This window comes from Dermacentor silvarum, chromosome 1 (assembly GCF_013339745.2).
Source record: "Dermacentor silvarum isolate Dsil-2018 chromosome 1, BIME_Dsil_1.4, whole genome shotgun sequence".
Taxonomy (NCBI): domain Eukaryota; kingdom Metazoa; phylum Arthropoda; class Arachnida; order Ixodida; family Ixodidae; genus Dermacentor; species Dermacentor silvarum.
In genome coordinates, this window is record NC_051154.1 from 33,697,784 (window position 1) to 33,720,186 (window position 22,403).

Genomic DNA, 22,403 nt, shown 5'->3' on the forward strand with positions numbered 1-22,403 from the left:
TATCTTCAGAAGAATATCTAAAAGTGGCAAAAAACAAAAAGGAGAAAATAAACAGCTGTTGCAACGCCCTTGTTTCAATATCCTTGGTGTATATTAACTGTTCATTACTCTTGACTGGCACAATTACTGTAAAATTAGAGCTACAATTCAAGCTAAACTTTGTGTTACTAGACACTTGTCTGCCCAAAGGGGTTCAATCATTAGATTCAAGATCTCAAAGAAAGTGTACTTTCGGAATACCACATACCCTCATGTTAGGGTCACTTTTCTGTTTCTTTCTACTTCTTTTTTTTTTTTTATCAGAGCCGGGCCATCTTGGTCCAATTTTTCTGGCTGTGCATAATTCACGTGATCCCTTAGTACCAAAAGAGTGAGCTCTATTGTTTTTATAATGCGTTAATTTGTTCATGCATGCACATCAGGCACCTGGTTATCGTTTAGTCCTCACCACTGTCACTGCCGCCGTTGATAAGGCTTGATTCGGTAGCACACTCATGAATGCAGTTGTCCTCCGTGCCATCCATGGCATCCAAATACAGTATAGACCACTTATAACGTAACCGCTTATAGTGCAGGACCGGATATAGTACAGTCTTTTCAAACTCCCATTAATTTCCCCATAGCACTCCATGTATACGCATACCGCTTACAGTGCAGCCGCGTGAGATGAAATACCGGTTATAACGCAGCTTCCGCGGGAAAATCTCGCCGAAAAGGGCGGTAGTGAGCACGCTTCTCAACGAGGTGCGCCCACCGATGAGAGAGGAGATCAACGAGGGCGATGCGGAGGAGGAGCATGAGACGTGGAGCATGAGTCCAAGGGCGATAAAATCGTCGCCGCGCACCGTATGTGCGAGTGAAAGCGCGCAGGGGACGCGCGCCTTCACGGAGAGCGAATGCACAGAGGAGGGCAAACGCGGCTTCCATCGCGCGAAAGGCCGTGGGGGTATGGGAGGGAGGGAGGGAGGGAGGGGGGGGGGGGCGACGCTGTGCTGCGGCACCAAATGCATATCTTGCAACCGGGCACAAGGGGAACTGGCGACGCAATCTCCCATGCGAAAGGAGCAAAGCGGGAAGACAGCACGAGAGGGAGGGGGGGAGGGCACGGGGTGGCGGCTTCTACTCTGCCAACAAATGCGTTCGCGCCTGTGCCAGCTGTCGGTGTTGTCACGCGCACCGTATCTTGCAAGCGATCTCCCCATGGCTCTGACCTTTGTATGCGCTGTGCTTACGCCACTCAGTTTCCGTTGAAGCGATGCACGAACCTTCACTCGCTGCGGCGGCCGCGTTTCCCCATGCCCGAGTTTTGACAGTGGTTGTCTGCGGTCATCGAGTCTATTCATGTTTGCTTGTGCGCGTTGACACCACGCTTGTTAATTCAGTTAGTAAGCAAATGTGTCAAGTTTATGCAGCCGATAAAACTACTATCCCTACTCCTTATAGCTCTCTACTAATTTGCTATCGCAATTGATGCTTCGCGAAACTGAGACATTTTTTTTTAATTATTATTTTGTCTGCTTCATGCGAAGATAGTGGGTACTTGGACATTAACCTTTCAACGTTCGTAAATTTAAACGAATGCAAAATTCCCAGTCGCACGCTTTGATTATCCGATACGCGCAGCTGCTTGGTCTACATGTTTTGCATACGTGCAGGGCTTGAAAATCGTTGTATTGGTTATAGTGCGGTACCGCTTATAGTGCAGATATTCACGACTCTGGCGACGTACGTTATAAGCGGTCTACACTGTACATCAGTGATGTTAAAGCTTTTCACAACAATGTCTGGTAATGCCGCACGCTGCGCACCTGGAATGAGGCAGCAGACAAGCTGCAGCAACCATCTTTTTTTGGGGGGGGGACTTTTTTTTTTTTTCTCGAATTCAGATATTGCCAAGTTGGGGTCTGGCTCTTACACGAGCACAGCACCTACTCGAGTGTACTATATGATAAGCGGAAAAATTGAACCAAAATGTGCTGAAAAAATCACAATGAAATGGTAATACAAGTGTGTTTCTCCAACATGGACACAATAACCACAATTTATAGAATGTTTTGAGCAAATATTTATCCCCAATTGCTCTTGTTCTTCTTTCTGGGGTTTTACGTGCCAAAATCAGTTCTGATTATGAGGCGCGCCGTAGTGGAGGACTCCGGATTAATTTTGACCACCTGGGGTTCTTTAACAAGCACTACAACGAAAGCACACGGTCGTTTTTGCATTTCGCCTCCATCGAAATGCGGCCGCCGCGGCTGGGATTCGATCTTGCGAACCAAGTGCTCTGCAACAGGTCAGCTTCTTAGGGACATGATGCAGTCTAAGCTAACACATGCTTGATTGTACTTGTTCGCTTTTGTATTCTTTGAAACATCACAGATATAAATCCCGTACAAGGATGCCTTTATTGAAAATACGACGAAACACAAGTGTATTTTTGAAAGTATGAACCAGTCACATTTGCGTTATTCACTTACCATGAGGGCAATGCCCAGTCACAAGCTGTATCTTCAATTTCTACATTTTATGAATACCAAACTACAGCTTTGGACCCTAACCGGTGCAGTAGTGACTTATACAACATGGTCAACAACATATATCCAATATTGAAATTCAGTTTAGTGCTCCTTCAAAGACAGAAGTCATGATACTCAATGCAAAATATGAGTGTTTGAATAAAAGCAGAATTTAAAAAAAAAAAGCAGTATTTTCTGTCTGTGCACCACATAAAGTAAAATGTATAAAAGCTACCTCAAAAGAAATCAATACTTTTTGATACAGTAAGCACAACTTTAGCAATGCCTCAGGTCTTGTAATCTGAGATTTGGTAATCATAAAGACATGCTTCAAAAATGCAATTTGCACACTGTCTAACAAAACAATTACTGGAAGAAAGAGAGCAAGATTCAAAACCAACAAACCAACCTGTGCTGGATCATATTCACAATCAGCTGCTTGATGTCCTTTGGCACAGGAATCATTTCTCGAATCCACATATACTCCCTATACTTGGCTTGCCTTTGAACATGAAACGAAGCCGCAGATTTCAGGACATCGAGTACCTGGCCAGGGATAATCATTATTAGCAACAGCGAATTAAGAACTATAACAATAAGCTCCCTCACCTGGTCAGTGAAGTGTCGCGTTTTCGCAAGCGCCAGTGCAAGTGTAAGTGTAAACTGGCCAAAGATGAACTCCGCTTTCATCTGCCTCACCTATGCATGAAAATAGAACAGAGTATATCAAAGAGCAGAATAAGATGCCCCACATTACAAAGAACTGTCAGTGACAAAGTGACAAGATGTCCCAATTTAGGCAGGACACACCTTCCATTATGAGTAAGGTTACGCTGTCTTCACCGTTGTTCTGTCTCACTTCTGCGCCTTTTCCTAGCACTATGCTGGAATGTGCCAGCAAGACAGTCAACCAAAAATTTTTGTGGACCGCAGGATCTGAGAAAAAGCTGAATATCTCCACAGGCTCACAATGCAGCCAGGTATTCGCATTTCCACCCTCCACCAGTATATGCAAATAACATTGTGATGTACTGTTTTATTGGCGGTTACAGGCTGCCCAGAACTTCAATGTTTTCCAAGATCCTGTGGTCAGTAAACTTTTGGGGTTGACTGTAAACTGATGTCAAATAGTGGAGAGAAAGAGCTGAAGTTGCCCTACTAAATTTTCAAGAGGTGCTGCAAGGACTCAGATAATATGGATGGAAGCATCTGCATTAGACTGCTGGCAGCCAGAGAAGCCGACTCAGCTAACCCAACCAGCCTGTGTGCCACAAGGAAAATAAATCTCAAGCTACTAAATGCACGAGACAATGACAACTTTTGCAATAAGCTCTTCAAGTTGTGACGTTGACTCTTACCAATATCTAGTCTGCCTGAAACATCTTGCACAAAGAGAAAACAAAACTAAGCAATGAAACACAACCCATAAGAGTAACTAAGTGCCCATTATGTGTATCACTAAGCTCCTTGATGTTTTCTTTATTCACTGCGTGTGCTAACTAAGGCTTACGCGAATTATTCAATTAGGATTATTAATGTTTTTAAGCAACATGGCCTCATTGTCAGCTGTCATTTTCCCTTGAAGACACCTTGAAACCAACATCGAAATCCTCTGAATCAGAGTTCATAAGCATTTCTTGATTTTCTGCTTCGTCCAAAGTCCTTGAATTTCTACATCATTAAAAAAAAAAATGTGCAAGCTTTTTGCTCTGGTCCATAATGTTGAAAAATGAGGGACACGAGCAATACTGACCATTAATATGCTGAGTCATACTGTTGTGGAAAAAAAACGTATGACAAAATTTTTGTTTGATACAAGTGCTAGTAGGTGCCAAAATCAGTCTACAAATGTCTCATGTTCACCAATTATCTCGGGCACATCCAGGGGTACGTATTGGGGGCCAGACAAGTATATTCTCGCACGGCTATTAAAGGGTTCAGTTCCCACAGCAGCTGTCGTCTTGTTAACTTTCTAACTTTCTTGGGTATTAGTGTACAAGACAAACCCTGGAAGTGCTAACCAGTGGCACTCATTCATGGCTGTGGAACATCCTCTCAACTTATGTTTCCATCTTATATTTTGTCCCACACTGACCACAGCCTGAAAGTCAAGGTGCAAGCGTGTCATACAAGCCTTTTCAGCGACTCATTCATCCCTTGGATAAGTGCGGATAAGAACCGCCATTTCACATCGGTCGCACTCATCACCGACACAAATGACTTCAAAACCACTGTAAAGAATGCCTTTTGTCAACATTCTTACTCCATTTTGTTTTTTAACTCCTACTACTTTATGTAGGACCTGCAGGTTTTTAAAGTATATGAAATAAGTAAGTAAATTAAATCAATAAATAAATAAGTAAACTGCAGGCATTGCATGGTACATGAACTTCGGAGTAGGCAACTGGCCAATAAACCTTCGTATGCTACCTCATGGCATCAAGGCATTTTCGTACACATACCAGCGCTGCAATTTAAGTGCAAATTCAAAAAAGGGAAGTTTATGCTTTATTTCCTCAGTTAATAACCAACCTTCTTCCTCTGAAATAGCTGCAAATTTATAATCGCAGTTTTGCATAGCGTGCAAAATGTAGGAATAAAGGACAGAGAAGACAAATTTCCTGCATTTTGTGCGCTACGCAAGACCACCATTATGAGCCACGACCAACTCGCCAAAGCTTCTACCCTAATACACTGCAAATTTAATCTTGAAAAAATACATCACCAGATAAAACTTAGTGTTGCTCTTCATTATCCATTTAATGGCATTTACTTGCCTTCAACATAGCGAGATTTAGATCATTTGGAGAGCACAGAAGCACATGGCTGATTGAACACATGGCCCACGTCCGTCCGCGGGTCACATACCGCATCTTGGAGCTAATCCCTCCGCGGCAAGTGCAAAGGTTGAGCCGAAATGTTTGGTGCCTTCACGCGCATCTTGTCGCTTCTACGTGTCTAGTATTGGCGGCCGCGTAATCTCAAGTTTCCGAAACATGATGCGAAGCGTTCGCTTGGGTTATGACAGCGAGTTCGTGGTCATCGAGTGAGATCTGTTAATGTATGCCCAAGAGCATGTGACACCGATAAAGCTTCTAACCTCACTTCGTGTAGTTGCCTCCTTGCTATCACCATCAATGCTACGCCTTTCTGACACAACTGACTTTTTTTTTATGCTCAGGACGAATATCCGCATCTTTTTACACTGTGTTCTCGAACACTGTGAACCATGTCGATGCATTCCTCTAGGCGTGATCTGAACCGCACACGCTGGCACTCATAACCACGCTATTATTATTTTTGCAATTTGTTTATAAGCGCTTACTAACACAATACTATCCACCAGGAATGCTCTGGGAACTTGTGAAGTTGTCTTTCATAGTTTAAATTTAAAATCTCGAATTAAAGAAATTCGCAATAACAAAGTTTTTCGCTGCAATTACAACTTCATTATATCGAGGTTCGGCTGTATTACGTTCATTATTCACGCATGAGATTGTTAAAACATGCTGCTTTTCTGTTCAATTTGTTCCCATTTCTATATGTTGCTGATTAAGCTTGTCATATAATTGTTCTAATTTGTGTTCTAGTATTTTTTTAAATAATCGCTGCCTTCATTTTTACAGCAAAGCTGTATGTGGCAAGCCGATTCGTCCGTGTGTCGCCTGTATGCCGAAAACTATCATCATCAGCAATGGCTCAAGCATGGTCTTCTTCCACAGCTGGCTCGTTGGTGCCCCTCGGCGCAACTGCGGGAACGCGCTCGTGCCACTGCTCCCGCATTCGTCGTCTTCTTCCACCAGCTGGCTCCGTTGCCGCTCATAATTTCAGCAGAGAATTTCACTTCTTTTCTGTCGTCGTATTGAGGAGTCCGCGTTGGAGTATGAGCCATTCATTGTCTTACGTGATGGACAGATTTATTTTGAAGCAATTTAATTTTAAAGAATCGCAAGCGGCAATGTGACAACAGTGGACTGTGGGCGTACCGTCAGTGACGTGTGTGTAACCTCATAAACAAAAAGACATAACCAATAATTGAGAAAGAATAATGAATTGTCGGGATTACTCCGTGATAAACACTGGGGCCGCACGTTTCAGCTTCGCTGGTTAGCCATCTGTACGGAGTGCTTGGGCAGTGATTTTCTTTTGTTTTACTGTCGTTGCTATAACTAAGTTAACTTTTCATGTATACCATGCACAGGAGGTCCCAATTCAGTCCGACTCCAGGACCTCCTCCTATATATTGCATTTTGTAATAACTTTATATCTACCGTATTTTCTGGTCTATGAGTCACACCCCCTTTAAAATGACAGTTTTTCCGGAAAAAAAAAAACTAAAAAAAATGTATATAAGTCGCACCAGTGTATAAGTGCACCTGTTCATTTGGTAAGCGATTTTTTAAAAATTACAGTGACGTTTCACTTCGTGAACGCGGGTCAAGCGCAAGCGTATGGGTCCCATTCCATATACTAATTGCGATAGCAATGATATTGACACTCCAGGCACATTTCAGCTGTCATGGTCGCCGCGATGTTCCGTATAAAATCCAAGGGCGATAACATCGTCCCCGCGTGCCGTATGCTGTATGTGCGAGTGAAAGTGTGCAGCGGTGAGCCGAATCGCGCACAAGGGAGGAAATCGGGAAGGCAGTGCTGGAGGGAGGGGGGCTCGGCTTGTACTCTGGTAGCAACAGCGTAGTTCGTGCAGCGGCGCGCGCCACATCTTGAGAGCGATCTGCAGATGCGACGGCTTTGCAGTGGTCGACTCACAGTCGGCCTGCCACGCTTGCATTGCTGCTCCATCCTTCTGTATGGCGCTCAGCAACCCGATTATGAGACGAACCCGGTACCTCCGCACACAACCCGTAGCAAGTGCCAGAGGAGGTCAACCCAACAGGTTTCACATGGCCATAGCATCTAATTCAATTTTGACAGCAGTTTTTCAAAATATAAGTTGCACTGCTTTATAAGACACACCAACGAAAAATTAAGAAAAAAATGCAACTTATACACCGGAAAATACGGTAGTAATAAAATTTGATTCTGATACAGGTATGGATACCAAGAAAAGGGAAGCGCAGTCGAGGATGGCAGAAAACTAGGTGGGGTGATGAAGTTAGGAAATTTGCAGGCACAAGTTGAAATCAGCTAGCGCAAGACAGAGGTAATTGAAGATCGCACGGAGAGGCCTTCGTCTTGCAGTGAACATAAATATAGGCTGATAATGATGATTTTTTTTCCCTCATGCAAGTTATGATTGGTACAATCTGCCACCCAAAGTTTTAGTAAACACTACTCTGAATTTGTACGCTCATGAGCTGCTTGCATTATCTTAGTAACACTTCTACCGCACAGACTCGTGCAAAGGCCACACATTTTTTCACAGTTTTAATGAGGTGCGGCCCTTACACGGGAGCAAACCTTTAGGTCTAAATTTTTTCCTGACTACGAGTATGAAATCTGCTGTAATCGTCCATGCCCACCCACCACTACAAAAGCGAATGTTATCCTTTTCATAATCGCTAACAAAGAAAATATGGTGCCGGCTCAGCTGGCGACTTGTGCACACCCCTGAACCCTCAGATGTACCTTTGCATCAGAGGGCAAAGCGCAGCTCTCGCCATCTAGGAGCGGCACACAGAGGTACGCAGCGCACGAAAATTCGCCGATGCAGACGTGCAGCATCCAGGGTTCGTACAGGTTTTGAAGGCAAAAATTCAAGGATATTCCAGGACTTTCCAGGACCTGTCACAGCTTTTCAATGACTCAAAGCGGCATCCAAAGTAGGACTTCTTTACTCTAACATTTCCAAAAATGACTAGTTTTATTGCACTTACAATAAATAAATGTATATCACAATTATAATAAAATGTATAGCCTTGATACCTTCTCAAGATCACAACACAAAATGAATGTTTACAACAGCGGCTGAGATTTCTCCAGTATAGGCTGGGTAACGTGCACCAAAAATATTCAAAACATTCAGCAGAGGGTTATTGCACTAAAACAAAAAGAAATAAATGTATATCCCAATGATGTTATTATTGTGTAGCCTTGATCACTTTGCAAGTTCACAACAATGCCGAAGAAGAAAAAGTTTACAAAACACAAAGAATGCTCCCAACAGCTACTCTGACTTCTCCAGTACTAACTGGGCAAGTTTATCGAACATTTCCAAACCATCCAGTGTAGTCTTCCTACACATCCATTATATTATTGAAATAGATGTACAGTATATTGCAATTTGTAAAACATGGCTTGAGCATTTCTCAAGTCTGCAGTATTAAATTTAACACAACAAACACTCACAACAGCTCTCAGGCTTCTGCAGTATTAGCTGGGTTGGTTCATCAAACATTTCCAAAACATTCAGCATAAGGTTATTGCACTTATATTATCATAAATAATATTATAACAAACCTCCACCCGAAGGCACAAAGGCACTGAGCATCAGTGGTAAAGTTGCTCCACTAAAGCTCTCTTTAGCTTCACCTCACGCGCAAGAGGGAAAGTGGGAAAAGGCAGACCGACAGGCAAGGAGTGAAATGAACGATAGGGTGAGGAAGGCAGCGTAAATACTGCCAGCCGAGCCAGCACCCAAGCGCGGCACGCATCTCTCACTCCGTTCACAGTTTGATGCAGTGAAGCCTTTTATTTTCTCCCCGTAATTCTGCAAAATGGAACCGTGTGTGCTCGTGCGGGCATATTGTTTCTGAAATGGTGAGTATGTCAGATCGATGCCGATCTACCACAGAAAGGAGGTCGCAATGTAGATAGCAGAGTGCATTGCTCATGAAATTCAAGGATTTTCAAGGAAGCAAAAAAATTCCAAGACTCTCAAGGGCCTTGAAAATGCACTTTTCACTTTCAAGGGTTTTCAAGGATTTCAAGGACCTGTACGCACCCTGAGCATCAGAAACCCGAATGCGATTGCTTCTCCGTTGGAAATGTTTTTTCTCCAAATTTTAGGCTGCCAAGTTGTGAGTGCGGCCCTTCCACGGGCTCGGCTCTTGCACGAGTCTATACGGTATCTCATTTTATTTTATATTGTGCTTTGTTCTGATCCTACACACAAATTCGTGACTGGATTTGTCGTCGCTTTTGTAACAAGACATGCTCTCGTGTACACATACTAAATTGTACTTAACATTATGATCGTTTTGGGTAGTATTCGCTGCCACTTATGTCTCTTTGCTTAAACTTATGGAGCTGCTCTGGTACTTGACCGTTAGGTTTCTGTACGGTACCTGTTCCTGTTTCATCACTTCTGATTATATTACGAAGTGAAAGGGAAAATTGTCATCCACCCGAATGTAGCACGAAGCTACAAAGGAAACCCGTATGGGTTTCCTTTGTAGCCTCATGCTATTCTAGTGGATGACAATTTTCCCTTTCATGACACTTCCTCCACCTTGCGGGATCCCGTAGAACTGATTTGCTATATTATATAAGTGGTATTTGCAATTGCTGTAGCAATATATCACTTTGTTATACTCTGTATTTCATTCAAGCTTTTATTCTGAACGACTGATCCTTTATCCACTGCACTTTTGTTAGCTCAACATTTCATATTGTTCCTTAGATAAACCTAAATTTTCTGTATTGCGTTACTTCCAATGTATTATCCACTCCTGCCTAAAGTCTGGCATTCAGACTGGCAGTATTTTTTTTAATAAAATAAATAAATAGGGCTGCAGAAGCTTCAAATGCATTGCGGCCATGCAAACAGCTTTGTAACTGTTTTTTCCAGACCTTTAGTCAGAAGGAGAGATAAGACTTCTTTGACAATCCAGAAGTTTTCGTTCAATACTCTTCAAACAACTTGGATTAAAGTGAGCATCTAGTTACAAATATGTACTATATTAGATAATAACACAAATCAATGCACAAAGCAAAAGCCATTATCACTCAATTTAGCTCCCTACTGATAATTTATATGCCAGCTTCAGAATGAATACAATTCCAAATTGTTGATATATATTGTTTCGGCACTACCAAGAGTGGCACCAGTCAGAAGAAGACGATTTGACGTGTAGATTTAGACTCTGTCTCGACAGCCATCTTGTTTATGTATAGTTGTCTCTCTTGTAAATAGTGTAAATACATCTTTATACGTGACTTCCACATAGTAACAATATATATATATACAAGCTTTCCATTTTACTATGCTGAAGAAAAGTGAGCTCACCTTCAGCATTTTAATAAAAAAGTTTATGATGGTAGGGTTCTGACGAGCAGCAAAAACGATGTGAAGAACTACAGTGGCCTCTGTCTGTTCAAGGTTTTCCTTGCCATTCACAGCAGATGCCCTAGAAAAAGAGTACTTATCAATTGCAAGCTATAAAAAATTTTATGAAATAATACAAATGACTGCAATATATACCGCAACTCTTCCATTTCCAAGTCCTTTTCTCTGAAGAATTTAACCACAGACTCTATCAGTATTTCAGTGCACTCCTGCAAGATAGAACAGACATTTTATATACACTTCACACACTATAGTCATAAGAAAGAATGGCAGAATAAATAATTTAGCAAACACACTTGGTTGGAGAACAACAGGAGTTGGTACACAAGGGGAGGAACTTCAGTTAATTCCAGGTTTGGCAAAACCCTCATCATCTTTGGAATGGCCAATTCAAGTTCTGATGCATCAAGCGGAATCTCACTGAAATTGAGCAGACAACAAGAGATTCTTCAAGGGTTGTTCACATTCAGATATTTATTCATGATATTCCGACAATAGCCATTAGGGTTCTTAGAAATATGGCTTAAAGTCCATGCGCCATGCCTTTGAAGCGGGTTGAAAGTTTCCTGAATGAAGACACAGGGGGCTCTATGCACAGTCGAAATGTTGCACTCTCCACTGTCTCCCTGTCTGGGAGTCCACCTAGAGGACTGTCCAATTTGGCCTGCGCTGATTGGCTGGAGCTCTTGAGCAAGAAGGAAGCATGCACTCCGAGCTTATAAACTTCTCGCTCCTATAGCTACAGCCAATCAGCACCGGCCGAAATGGACAGTTCATTCGGTGCACTCTTATAGAATGCAAACCATGGCCTAGTTTGCCGCAACGGCATGACATGAGTTTACTCAGCAAACTGTGCCTTTTTGCAAGTTTTGTTTTGTGTTTCTTTTGCTCTTCGTCTACGGCACGATTCCAACAGCATATTCCTCCACTTTTTTTCAGAAGGACATTCTCTGGTTGTCCAACAGATAATCCAGAGCAGTGCAAATTATGTGGACGTCTCATAAAAGCCATTTGGGCATTAGCTTAAAATGGCCTCTAGACCTTAAAACTAAATTTTCGTTGGACCGCAAGAATGCAACACATTTCAAGATGACTTGCCCGTGCGGCTCATCTAAATGTTCCTTCAAGAAAGGAAAAATTGTCACCCACCGTATTGTAGCCTGAAGCTAATATGGGTTTCTCGGAAAGAAAGATTCGCAGTTAAGGCAAAATGCGACCTGCTCCTGACCAGGACGATAACTGATTTGCCAAATATTACTTTAATATAGCAGAGAAATCTCTTGCGTGCTCATCTGAACAGTTCTAGAAAGGTAGCCCGATTCAATATGTGCAATGTGTGTGAAAAAAGGCAATGTTCTATTTGTAGATACGTAAAATACCAATTAAGCTGATTTCATGATACTTACTGTTGAAACATGACATTGGCCGTCTATTTAAAACACACACGCATCTTTACATGCCAATTGTTAGCATACTGACTTTGACTACTCTATAATGATGTCTATTAAGCAAGAGAAAATTTTGAATTACATAGTAAGTAGCAACAAAAAAGTCATTTACTTTAATAAACATCTACAAAAAAAGCTGCAGAATTATATATTTTCTGTTGGGGAAAAACAAATACACAGCTATACAAGAAATTCATTGCTTTTTTATGTCATTTCACCGAATGCTAAGGTAAAAAAATTAGATATAGACAATGTTCTTTAATGCCTTTCAAGAAAATTGCACGCTGCCAGACTTAAATTATATCGCCTAATTGCCTGGATGCTTCAGGTTATGTTGCCTACTCTGAGATTGAAAAGCAAATCACTGTATTGTGGGGCATAGTGAAATCTGATATTTCTGCAGCTCTGCATTTTTAATGAAATCTATTAATAACGAAAACATAAGCAAGAAAGATTAGTAAAATCATTTGAAAATGGAGAAGACGGAAAAATTTCAGTGCTCAACCTATAAAAAGGTCCATAATCGCTTGACAAAACCTCATGGTAAAACAGCTTGGTTGTACAGCCACTATTTGCATGCCGTACCTTATTGCCTAATGCTAAATACCTTAAAAATCATTTCTTTGAACAAAGCTCTAGTGATTGTTTTATTATTATTTGGTTTCACGGCACTAGGAGGGAGGGGGGGGGGGGAGAAGCAAGATTATAGCGGCATACGTGGCTCATTAAAAGAATTTTTCTTTTAATGGAATAAACAAAGAATGCAAAAAGCTTTCTTGAACAAGTATGTACTACACTATACAGTGAGAACCTCTGATGGAACCCGTAACAAATATCAGTGTAAAAAGGCATAACTACGCAACGGCAGAAAAACATGCAAGAAATGAACTGCTGGACTCTGGTCTATGCCGAATGCACTTTGGCAACATGGAGCTGGATGGTCAAGCACCCCGCCGTAGAGGAACGACAGCTAACAGCGACACTATCTTTGCCATTTGTAAAGAGTCATGGCTCTTGCCGGTGAACGACAGACAAGCCATATTTCTAGGGGCCGTACCGGTCATTTAACAACAATTGAATGCATGAAACGAAACAATCATTCTGTGCATGTCACTTCTGGGATAAAATTCTTTTGTTGCCCTTCATATATTGTATGGCCATATCACCACTATAGCTAAAACAAAGCAGTGAAATACATACCAAATTATACTAGGTCAAACACTGTGTCACCCAATAGTATTCAAAAGAAATTTCCAGGTATTACCAATTAACCTTGCCCCTTAGTGGAATTGCCATATTATTAAGACTACAAAACATGATCAAGTATTAAGGAATTGAATAGAAAAATGTTGTACTAGCAAATGCAAAGTATTAGATGCACTTAAAATATGGAGAAAAGCAAGATTAAAATTAATGAATGCATGCAAAAAGCAAACAAATTTTACATTTACAAACAATAGCAGAGCACAAAAAATGGTAATATGCACCACAAAACCAACTGACGCCTGACTAGTCATCATTATAGTGTGGATCGCAAGAGAATATGACTAAGCCCGACCACTCCTAATACTGTAAGGTACTGAAAGTGGTAGTGGTCAGTCAGGCTTTACACTTTTTGCAATGCAATTACTTCAGAAATAACAGTTGCTATTAAAAATATTTCTGTAGTGCACAGGCACAATTTGAAACCACAACAAACCTGAGAATGCGTGCCAATGGTGTGGCCCATTTAGGTTCCCATGGGCAGGAGCAGAGGTTATCCACGACCAATTTTTTAAACTGCCCCCCAGACAGCCTGTCGCCCCTTGCAGAAACAGTATCACTCTGAGAAATACTTGTCAATAAATCCGGGAGCACCTCAAGCCACCTAAGTGCAAAGCAAATGCAAGTAATGAATATCAAATGTTTAAACCACTTTTAAGAAACTTAACGAAGAAAAAGTTTGCTCTCACTTGCCTTCGGTCCAAAGGTGTTCCTTCCTTTAAGGAATCAAGAAGATCATACACAACAGCTGCACGTGTGCTAATGGACAAGTTATTCACCTGCAGGAAAGAAAGTTTCAGACTTGATATAGGTAAATAATAAACTACTTTTCCTGAACTGACCCCATTTTCACAAGGTTAAGGAAGCTTGCTTCACCTAAGGCATTACAGGTACCATCAGAGTGACAACTGGCAGTACATGTAACGTTCTAAGAAAACATTATATACAACAATCTCTAAACTTTATGGACAAGATGGCTAATTTATACACAACTTCCTCAAAGTAACAGACTTGCGTTTTCATAACGCTACAACATCCCCCAAAAATGCCTGTCCGTTACCTGCAACATGATACAGTAATACCCCGTTAACTCGAAGTAGTAAAAACTGGAAAAAAATTCTAGATAAGCGTAGTTTCGAGATAGCCAAATTCACGAAAATATAAGCATAACCACCACGTAAAGCCAACATGACGCCTTTCCAATATGGTGCCAGTAACTGCCGACTTCCACACAAAGGCTCAATGTACCAGGAGTGGTACTTTTAGTAAATAATCTTTTGCGACATTCTGCAATACAGGGCATCAAGGCACTGCCGTGCGTAGCTAGCGATGTTTACAAGTGGCAGCATGCTCGCCTCTGGCCGACGCTACTCTTTCTCGCACTCTTTGAGCGCGTCAGCAGTCGTAGCGACGCTCACAGAAGTTTAGCTTGCAGTTTCTCTTCTAGGAATCAACATCTTACAGTAAAATTAGGACATTTTTTTTTAATACTTTATCAACTTAAACTGATTTAGTGTTTCTCTTTAGTGTCCCTTTTACTTTACACAACATAACATAGAGCACATGGCAAGCCTTGGGTTATCCATGTATTTTCACATCAGTTTCAGGATATTCTCACATTTCTGTCTGCTGCAACCAAGTGCCCTTTAACTCTGTAACATGTACCACAAAGTGGCGATTCAAAACAACAGTCGTCAAGCTGTTCTTCATACTCTGGCAGATAATAAAGTGGCGGCAGTGCTGTTGAAAATTGAAAGAAATTGAATGCAACCTGAGAACAAGCAATGTTTCACACATATCCAGAACTTTCTTCCTGAGTGACTCTTAAGCGCCACACAAAATGAAACAGTCAATCAGGCTAAGCTAACATTAATATATATAACTTTTTTAAACGCTCTCTTTATTTGTTTACCAAAAAATGTGGCTCACTAGCTAAAAAGAAGGCCAAAGTTCCCTTTTTGTATATTAATCCAAACCATGGGTCCAATCATGCCACTGTGTGACATTCTAAATAATCACCCTTCTAAATAATCAGTGTGGCCACAAAAGTGTCTGCGCGTGGTTTTCTCAGTTTTGTTCATATTCGCCAAGCAATGTACACGTGTCTTATGATGTTTTGAGGAGTATAAGTATGCCTGCGAGAACTAGAAATAAAGCTGTTGTTGAAAGTGAGCGCTGTGTGTTTGTCTATGTCTATGTGCCTTTCCATGTCCCTCTCATTCTGCCTGCACTACAAGAAAGTAGACAAACGAAAAAGAAAGAGAAAGCCACAACCATTCTAATGTGCCATTAACCACGCAGAACCAGCGGCGATGTCTAGGCGACCGAACAGGAGAACAAGTAAAGTGAAAAACTAAACAGAAAACAAGTAATAGGAAGTAACAACGCATTCAAATGAGAATGTCAAAGTAATTTAATGAATGTCTCATGAGCGCGCAGGATTTTGCCTTCATTCTTTTTAGCATATGCTAAAGTGACTGTCAACTTTTTTCTTCCGTGTCCATTAAATGGACTGAGAAGCAAATTCCAGAGTGTACCTTCATTAAAATATAACAGATCAGGAGCAAAACTACACATGCACACACACAGAAACAAGAGCCACATACTGACATGGAGATGTAAGGCACAAAATGAAGAGCCCATGGCATAAGAAATTTACTTCTCAATCATTCCTTCAATCACAGCACCTTTTAGAGTGCAGCTCTTAGGTGGCCGCTCCTGCGGCAAGCGTCGCCGTTGTCCCTCGGTGGAACCGAGCGAACGAGCACAGCGATAGATGAAAGTGAATGTGAAGCGTGCCGTGAGAAGAAAAGCGTAGTGCCGCAGAAGACTTATGACGACCACTACGAGATGGCGCCAGAGGAGCCCGCCATCGTCTGTTCACCGATGGCACATGGTGAGTGTGTCCAATGATACCATCCATATATGGATACAAAGCGCTGCATGAGCGGAGGTCTGTCTGCAGCAGCTGCTGTGAATCGCACCCATGGGTCACCTATGCGGTGCCTGCCATAATTTCCCGATTAGCGAGGCAGTCGCGTCACACTTCACCGTGTTTGCAATGTGCCGCACGAGACAGATTGTCTGCGCCAGCCAATAAATCACGAAATGAAAACACGTGTAGAGCTGCGCTCAAATTTCGCATTAGGAGTATCGTAATTGTCGGTTAATTTTTTTTATTGTCCCAATGCCACTTATGATAATGATGAGACATCCTTTTGGAATGCCTCGTTTAAAACAGGGTGGTGGAAACTACCATGACTTGAATAATAACTATTTATATATTTACAACTCTTAGCTCACTATCAGAAATCCATCATGCACTGATCACCACCCCCACCCTAAGTCTATATTGTATTCCATAACTTCAAATTATTTAGGACCATTACATCTAACTCTAGCTATTTTCACATCACTTCATACTGCTATTTAAAAAGATCAGATTCACAGGAAGGCAGACCAGGTGGCATGTACAGGCATGTACAGGTGCAAACTAAAGTAATTGGACCATGGGAGCTGTGACCAAAATGTGCCCAGTTCCTTACAGATGCCTTGGAGGGAAGCTAGAAATTGGATCACGCATGCGTGCAGGCTCGCACTCAGATAGTTCACAACTCTCCCTCGGTTTCTTACATGTGGATTGGAGCATCGTTCACAGCTTCTGCGGAACCTCATTCGCAGCTTCTGCGGCTGAGCACTTGCTAGTGTGATGTCGCTAATAGCATAGCTGCACTCACATGTGTCACGAAAGTGTCTCTAGCACGTGCGAACTACAGAAACAGCTATGCTTATATTAAAATTCTTAAAGGTTGCCTGTGGCAGATAGCACAATTCTAGTTTATGAGCTGGTCTACTCTAAGAGGCGGACATTACTTGCACAAGAGATTAACATGCATAATCGACTAATTAACAAGAATTTACTAATTAGGTTTTTAACTAATTACCTGATGGCCCATATTGCATTTTACAAATTGTAGCCGTGGAGTTCGCAAGGCGGATCCACTTAGAATTAATTCCCGAACTTTGCGGAGAAATGCATTGGCGTTCCAGTTAATTTTGTGCTTCAATGCGAAAAGCGATGTTTTGTTAAGAGCCCCCCCCCCCCCCCCCCCCCCCCTCCCTAACTGGAACGTCAATGCATCTCTCCGCAAAGTTCGGGAATTATTATCCCGAGAATTCGTTCCAAGTGGATCCGCCTTGCGAACTCCACGGCTACAATTTGTAAAATGCAATATGGGCCATCAGGTAATTAGTTAAAAACTTAATTAGTAATTTTTTGTTAATTAGTCGATTACGCATTTCAATTTTTTGTGGAAGTAATGTCCGCCTCTTCGAGTAGACTAGCTCATTAACTAAAATTGGGCTATCTGCCACAGGCAACCTTAAATAAATTTTGAAAGTGTTCGCTGAAACACCCTGTATATGTGTGTGTGCGTGTGTGAAAAAGAGAAGTGTTGACCTGAACAGTGATACGAGTGAATGACAAGCCAAAGACGATGATCTACTCACCTCAGAATTAAGAACTCCTATGAGTGAAGAGGACACCTCAGGTGAGAGGTCGAACTTTTTCAATATAGAAAGGATGATGTCAAACATCTCTTTATGCTGTTCTCGTCCGAAGTCGCTGTCAGGAAGTTCTAAAGTAAAGGCAAAATAGGATCAATAAACGCCACGATTTCTGCTTTACGTTCGCATTACTCGTTCGGAATAACAGCCACTATTTACCTTCAATAACTTTCTTTGCAATAGCGGATAAGTCTGATCCACCTTTGGCCGCATTGTTCAGCAAAAATTGGTGCACCTCGAAAGTACAACAGGATTACACAGGCTGTGGAACAAGACACATAAATATGGTTAATTGAAAAGGACTTACTGGCTTTAAGTTCTTGTTTGTGATACACTTTCTTATTTTCCCGAGAATCGCCTCGTTGTCCATTGCAGACTCGTCAAAGCTGCTGTGCGAAGTCGGAGCTTTGGGACGTTTCCTTTAAATCATCAGAAATCAGTCTTCATACCTAAGTCTGCACTGTAGCAGTTTTAATTGTGAGCCCAGTAAAGTTGACAAGATTAAGCAGGCCACTGCTAAACAGCAACTACGCTAATCTTGCAAAGTCGGAAGGACGAAGTGCGCGCCAAATTCCACCAAATCAAAACCACAAAACAGGCCGAAACGCGCCTGAACGCAAGGCCAACAAAAACGCGATGCTGGACGTGTCGCTGGTACGAGCACGGTTAAACCTGCGCAGTATAACTTTTTTATGCTACTGGTGTATTTATCAACACACACGTTCAAAAATAATTTTGGAATTACTTAATTTAAATTTTGGCCTGCTGCGTTGCAGCAGCAACCAAGGCAAGGTACCTTGACTACCCATCTAGCCACCGTACCATATTTCTTTCTCTATGACCGTACCTTGACCAAGGGGCCAAGGCTACGCACGCGACTGCAGGCGCGAGTTGCGAATTTGCGGGGGAGAATATGTGCGCGTGCATGAAAAGTTCATTTTCGTGCATAATTCTTTTTACATGCGTTCGCGTAGTAGTCTATATGTCAAGCTTTGCGTGTTGTGCATCATCGTATGTGTGTTGATTTGGCGCTATTCAAGAAAAAACGGCGAACCTGCGGTGGTATGTTGGGAGGACGTGACTGATGCCGAGAGGTTTTCGTGCAGGCCCGTGTGTCCCAGCGGCACCTTTGGACTCCCTGGGATGTCTGAATGTCACGATCTGTTGTCTTGCAAGGATATCAAGCATGACGTTCACGTACTGGACTTGCTAGCGTCGGGCACTGTAAAGAATGTGCGTTTGTGTCTTCGGCTTCCCTGATAGTCGTAATAACTACAACAGTTGACGTTGCTCCGAATACGATCTTTAAGTCACATTATTGTGTTTGCGAAACAGCAAGATACAATATTTTACACAACTTCTGTTTTCATGTCCTTGCAGGTATACATTGCGAAATGGAAACATCACACTGTGGTCCTGTCAAATTTGACTGAAGCTCGGCTTGAGCCAGACTTTCAGCACAATTTACTGATGTACCAACTTTTAGGCAATGTTGATTACACACCTCAATATATTGGATCCTGTAACAACACACTTGTCGCAGAGTACTTCACTCTTGGTTCTGCTGCAGAGTTGCACAGCCTTTTCGACACAAAACTTGTTAGGTAAGTTAACCGACTTTTCTTTGAAAAACTAAAATGTTTGTGCTCATTATTACCAGCATAATTTGCACCATCATAGGTGCTAAATCCATTTGTAGTTAATGCACTTAAAAACTAGTTTTCAGTGCCATTGTACATATGTATTAAATCTTGTGCACTGGTAGTTTGTTGCAGAAGTGCACTCACATAAATTCGACAGTTTTCTGAAGCTTGCTTCAGTCACTGTTGCGGTATTTTTGGCTGGTTTCTGAGTACATTATGGATGCCTCTCTTTAGGTACAACATCCTGTCACGACGCTTCTCCCTGTGCCTCAGCTATGTTACCATCCTGAAGTATCTCCATACCCACAGTCGTGTTATGTGCGACTCAAACACATTGTTGAAGACACTGTCACAATACTTGATTTACCCTGACCTGACTTTGCGACTCAATGACATGGACGCACTGCCGTATGCCACTCAAACTGATATGGCTGCCTGCGGTTCACCACCACTGCAAGGAGAATTGCTGGCACCAGAACAGCGAGGAAGTCTGCTGCACGAATCACTGTGCACAACAGCATGTGATATTTGGAAGATTCCAGATGTCTGTCTTTGGTTTCTGGGGAAGACGCAAGAAGCTGAAAGTTTTAAGTTTCATCTGTTCTCAGTTCATCGCCGATGCAAGCTGCATCAGCCAGAACAGAGACCCAGTGCAGAGCAAGTTCTGAAAGACTATGAGAAAATTTGGCAGGAGTGGATGCGGGGTCTTTAAATTGAACTGTGATATCAGATAGCCTCAGATAGTCACCTAGTGGACATGTTCATTTCGTCCGCTGCTGAAGTTATGCTTGGCTGGGCTGGGGTACGCATGAGAAGGCGACAGGTGCCCCTGGCCAGTCAGCACTTGAGCAGCAGACGAAATAGACATGTCTACTAGGTGGACGCTTACAGAATACCTTCTCTCCAAGACTACATTTGTCAAAGACACATGGTATACAGTGGTTACAGCAGCTGTGGATTGGAAAGTTCCTGTTTGCCAAGCGTGTGGTAATGCACGAGTTGTGGCTGTAGCTTGATTGTGATTGCAGCGTAAGCATCAAGTAAATGGATGATTTATTGAACAGCTCTTTGCTTGTAAAGAGACCTGCATTTGTTTTAATATGAATTTCTACATAGAGGAGTACTGACGTAACATTTTCAACTTATTCTTTTGCATTAAATGAAGGTTCAAGCCCTCCTAACTTTATAAAAAACACTAGCAAGCGCCAGAGCACTAATTTACTATAACACCTCTTTCTACGAACCAATTTTAGTTTCAGTAGTTGCGAGACACGCATGTCGTGAAGTCACAATCCACTGCCTCGCTCCGTTCTTGTGATTGCTGTTGCTGCCGCGTGTGAGCAAGTTCTGAAGAAACATGCAGCACTCGTGCTAACTTTTTATTGGAAACAACATCATATCTATCCTTATTGCACCCAACATTAGCAAATTATGCTCTGTGTCATGACATCATAATGATGCTAAGTCCAGCATTTAAACGCAATTTTAGTATTAAAATATAAGTGTTTCCAAACCTTCGCAATTGCTAAGTGTGATTCTTTTATGTGCAAGAAGTGTGTAGCAGAGTTTCTACAACTTGTAAAATATGTGTCAGTACCTCTCTAAGCTTCCACTTTGCTACGAAATGATTAAACCTCCTCCTGGATGGCTGCAGCTGCATCCGAGAATACCTCGACTGTGGAAACAGTGAGTTTCAAACTTTCCAGAGCCTGCCACCTATGTTAAAAAATATGCTAACATGTTCTGGTGTAAATATCTGCCCTGGCATACTTACTGGGATTGCGAAATAAAGCTGATGAGTGATTTTTGTAAACAACCATCTGACTTTGGATAGTACCAAACAATGTGTGAAATTCATTGTGCTGCTGTTGCAGCTTGATTTATAAGCTTACACTTGTGGCATTACATGAGCTATGGGACTGCAGTCGATTAAATGCCAGATGTCTGAAGAGAGGAACCTTGGAATGGCTGCAAGATAGAACAATTTCAGTGTGCAGGAAATTTCTGCCAAGGGTTGAATCGGCCTTCCCATCTTTTGTTGCAAGCATTTATTCACCTGTCTTGATTGTCTCATGATAACTGATGTGTAATGATAGATGCATCATCTTTCTGTCGGTGGTTATGATAACTTGGTGTTCAGGGAGGGTATTCTGTCGGTGTCCACTAAGTGGACTGTCCATTTCAACATGCACTGAATGGATAGAGCTTGAGAATCGGTGGTGACGATTGGTGCCTGTTCTACCGGCTCTGAGCTCTATCCAGTCAGTGTGTGCTGAAATGGACAGTCCGTGAGTAATATCAAAAGGAATGCCGAAATTGGCACTCGCAAGGCTGCAGCAAGGCATGCAGTACTTTGGGCTAATTTGTCTGTTATAATGGCAAACTGATTAGCACTAGAACAACAAAACAGTGCAACAAAACAGTGTTTTTGCACTATGCATCTCTTGTCCTAGTGCTAATAATTTTCCCAGTAAGCCACAGCAGCTCAACTTCTGTACCAAAACTAAGCTCCACATAAATGTTCAAAGGGAAAGCTGTTACGTAATCAAATTGGATTTCAATTCACAACACGTGTTTCCTCTTATATTGCTTGTGTGTATATGAAGTGATCAACAGTGGATGAGCCCCACTATTGATACTCATGATTTGAAGACCAACAGACCAAATGCACAGCTCAGCCCGACAACAGTGCTTCTGAGGATCACAAACAAACCCAAGTCGC

The 22,403-nt window shown here is 42.0% G+C and overlaps 2 protein-coding genes across 2 annotated transcripts in view; one reads left to right on the top strand and one right to left on the bottom strand.

The window, feature by feature from the left end:
- LOC119459658 (Fanconi anemia group I protein-like) overlaps positions 1-18,669 on the bottom strand; it is an 82,870-nt gene extending 64,201 nt beyond the window's left edge. The window contains exons 1-10 of the mRNA XM_049666316.1: positions 18,346-18,669; positions 18,198-18,273; positions 17,982-18,109; positions 14,166-14,251; positions 13,909-14,076; positions 11,058-11,181; positions 10,897-10,970; positions 10,702-10,822; positions 3,123-3,212; positions 2,923-3,059 (exon numbers count right to left, since the gene is read on the bottom strand). Of these exons, the coding sequence (XP_049522273.1) occupies positions 2,923-3,059; positions 3,123-3,212; positions 10,702-10,822; positions 10,897-10,970; positions 11,058-11,181; positions 13,909-14,076; positions 14,166-14,251; positions 17,982-18,109; positions 18,198-18,273; positions 18,346-18,408 (1,067 nt within the window). The 5' untranslated portion in view covers positions 18,409-18,669. The remainder of the gene's footprint in view (positions 1-2,922; positions 3,060-3,122; positions 3,213-10,701; positions 10,823-10,896; positions 10,971-11,057; positions 11,182-13,908; positions 14,077-14,165; positions 14,252-17,981; positions 18,110-18,197; positions 18,274-18,345) is intronic.
- A 231-nt stretch (positions 18,670-18,900) lies between these two features.
- LOC119459675 (protein O-mannose kinase-like) lies at positions 18,901-22,224 on the top strand. Its single transcript, XM_037721337.2, has 3 exons — positions 18,901-19,271; positions 19,419-19,642; positions 19,916-22,224. Exons 1-3 carry the CDS (start codon positions 18,999-19,001, stop codon positions 20,391-20,393), a joined length of 975 nt encoding a protein of 324 aa, XP_037577265.1. The 5' UTR covers positions 18,901-18,998; the 3' UTR covers positions 20,394-22,224.
- The last annotated feature ends 179 nt before the right edge of the window (positions 22,225-22,403 follow it).

Bases quoted from the DNA above. Each gene is read 5' to 3' on its own strand.
- LOC119459675 (XM_037721337.2), top strand. From the start codon at position 18,999: ATGCGTTCGCGTAGTAGTCTATATGTCAAGCTTTGCGTGTTGTGCATC. The intron at 19,272-19,418 runs GTGCGTTTGTGT...ATGTCCTTGCAG, and splicing joins CGTCGGGCACTGTAAAGAAT to GTATACATTGCGAAATGGAA. The intron at 19,643-19,915 runs GTAAGTTAACCG...GCCTCTCTTTAG, and splicing joins TTCGACACAAAACTTGTTAG to GTACAACATCCTGTCACGAC.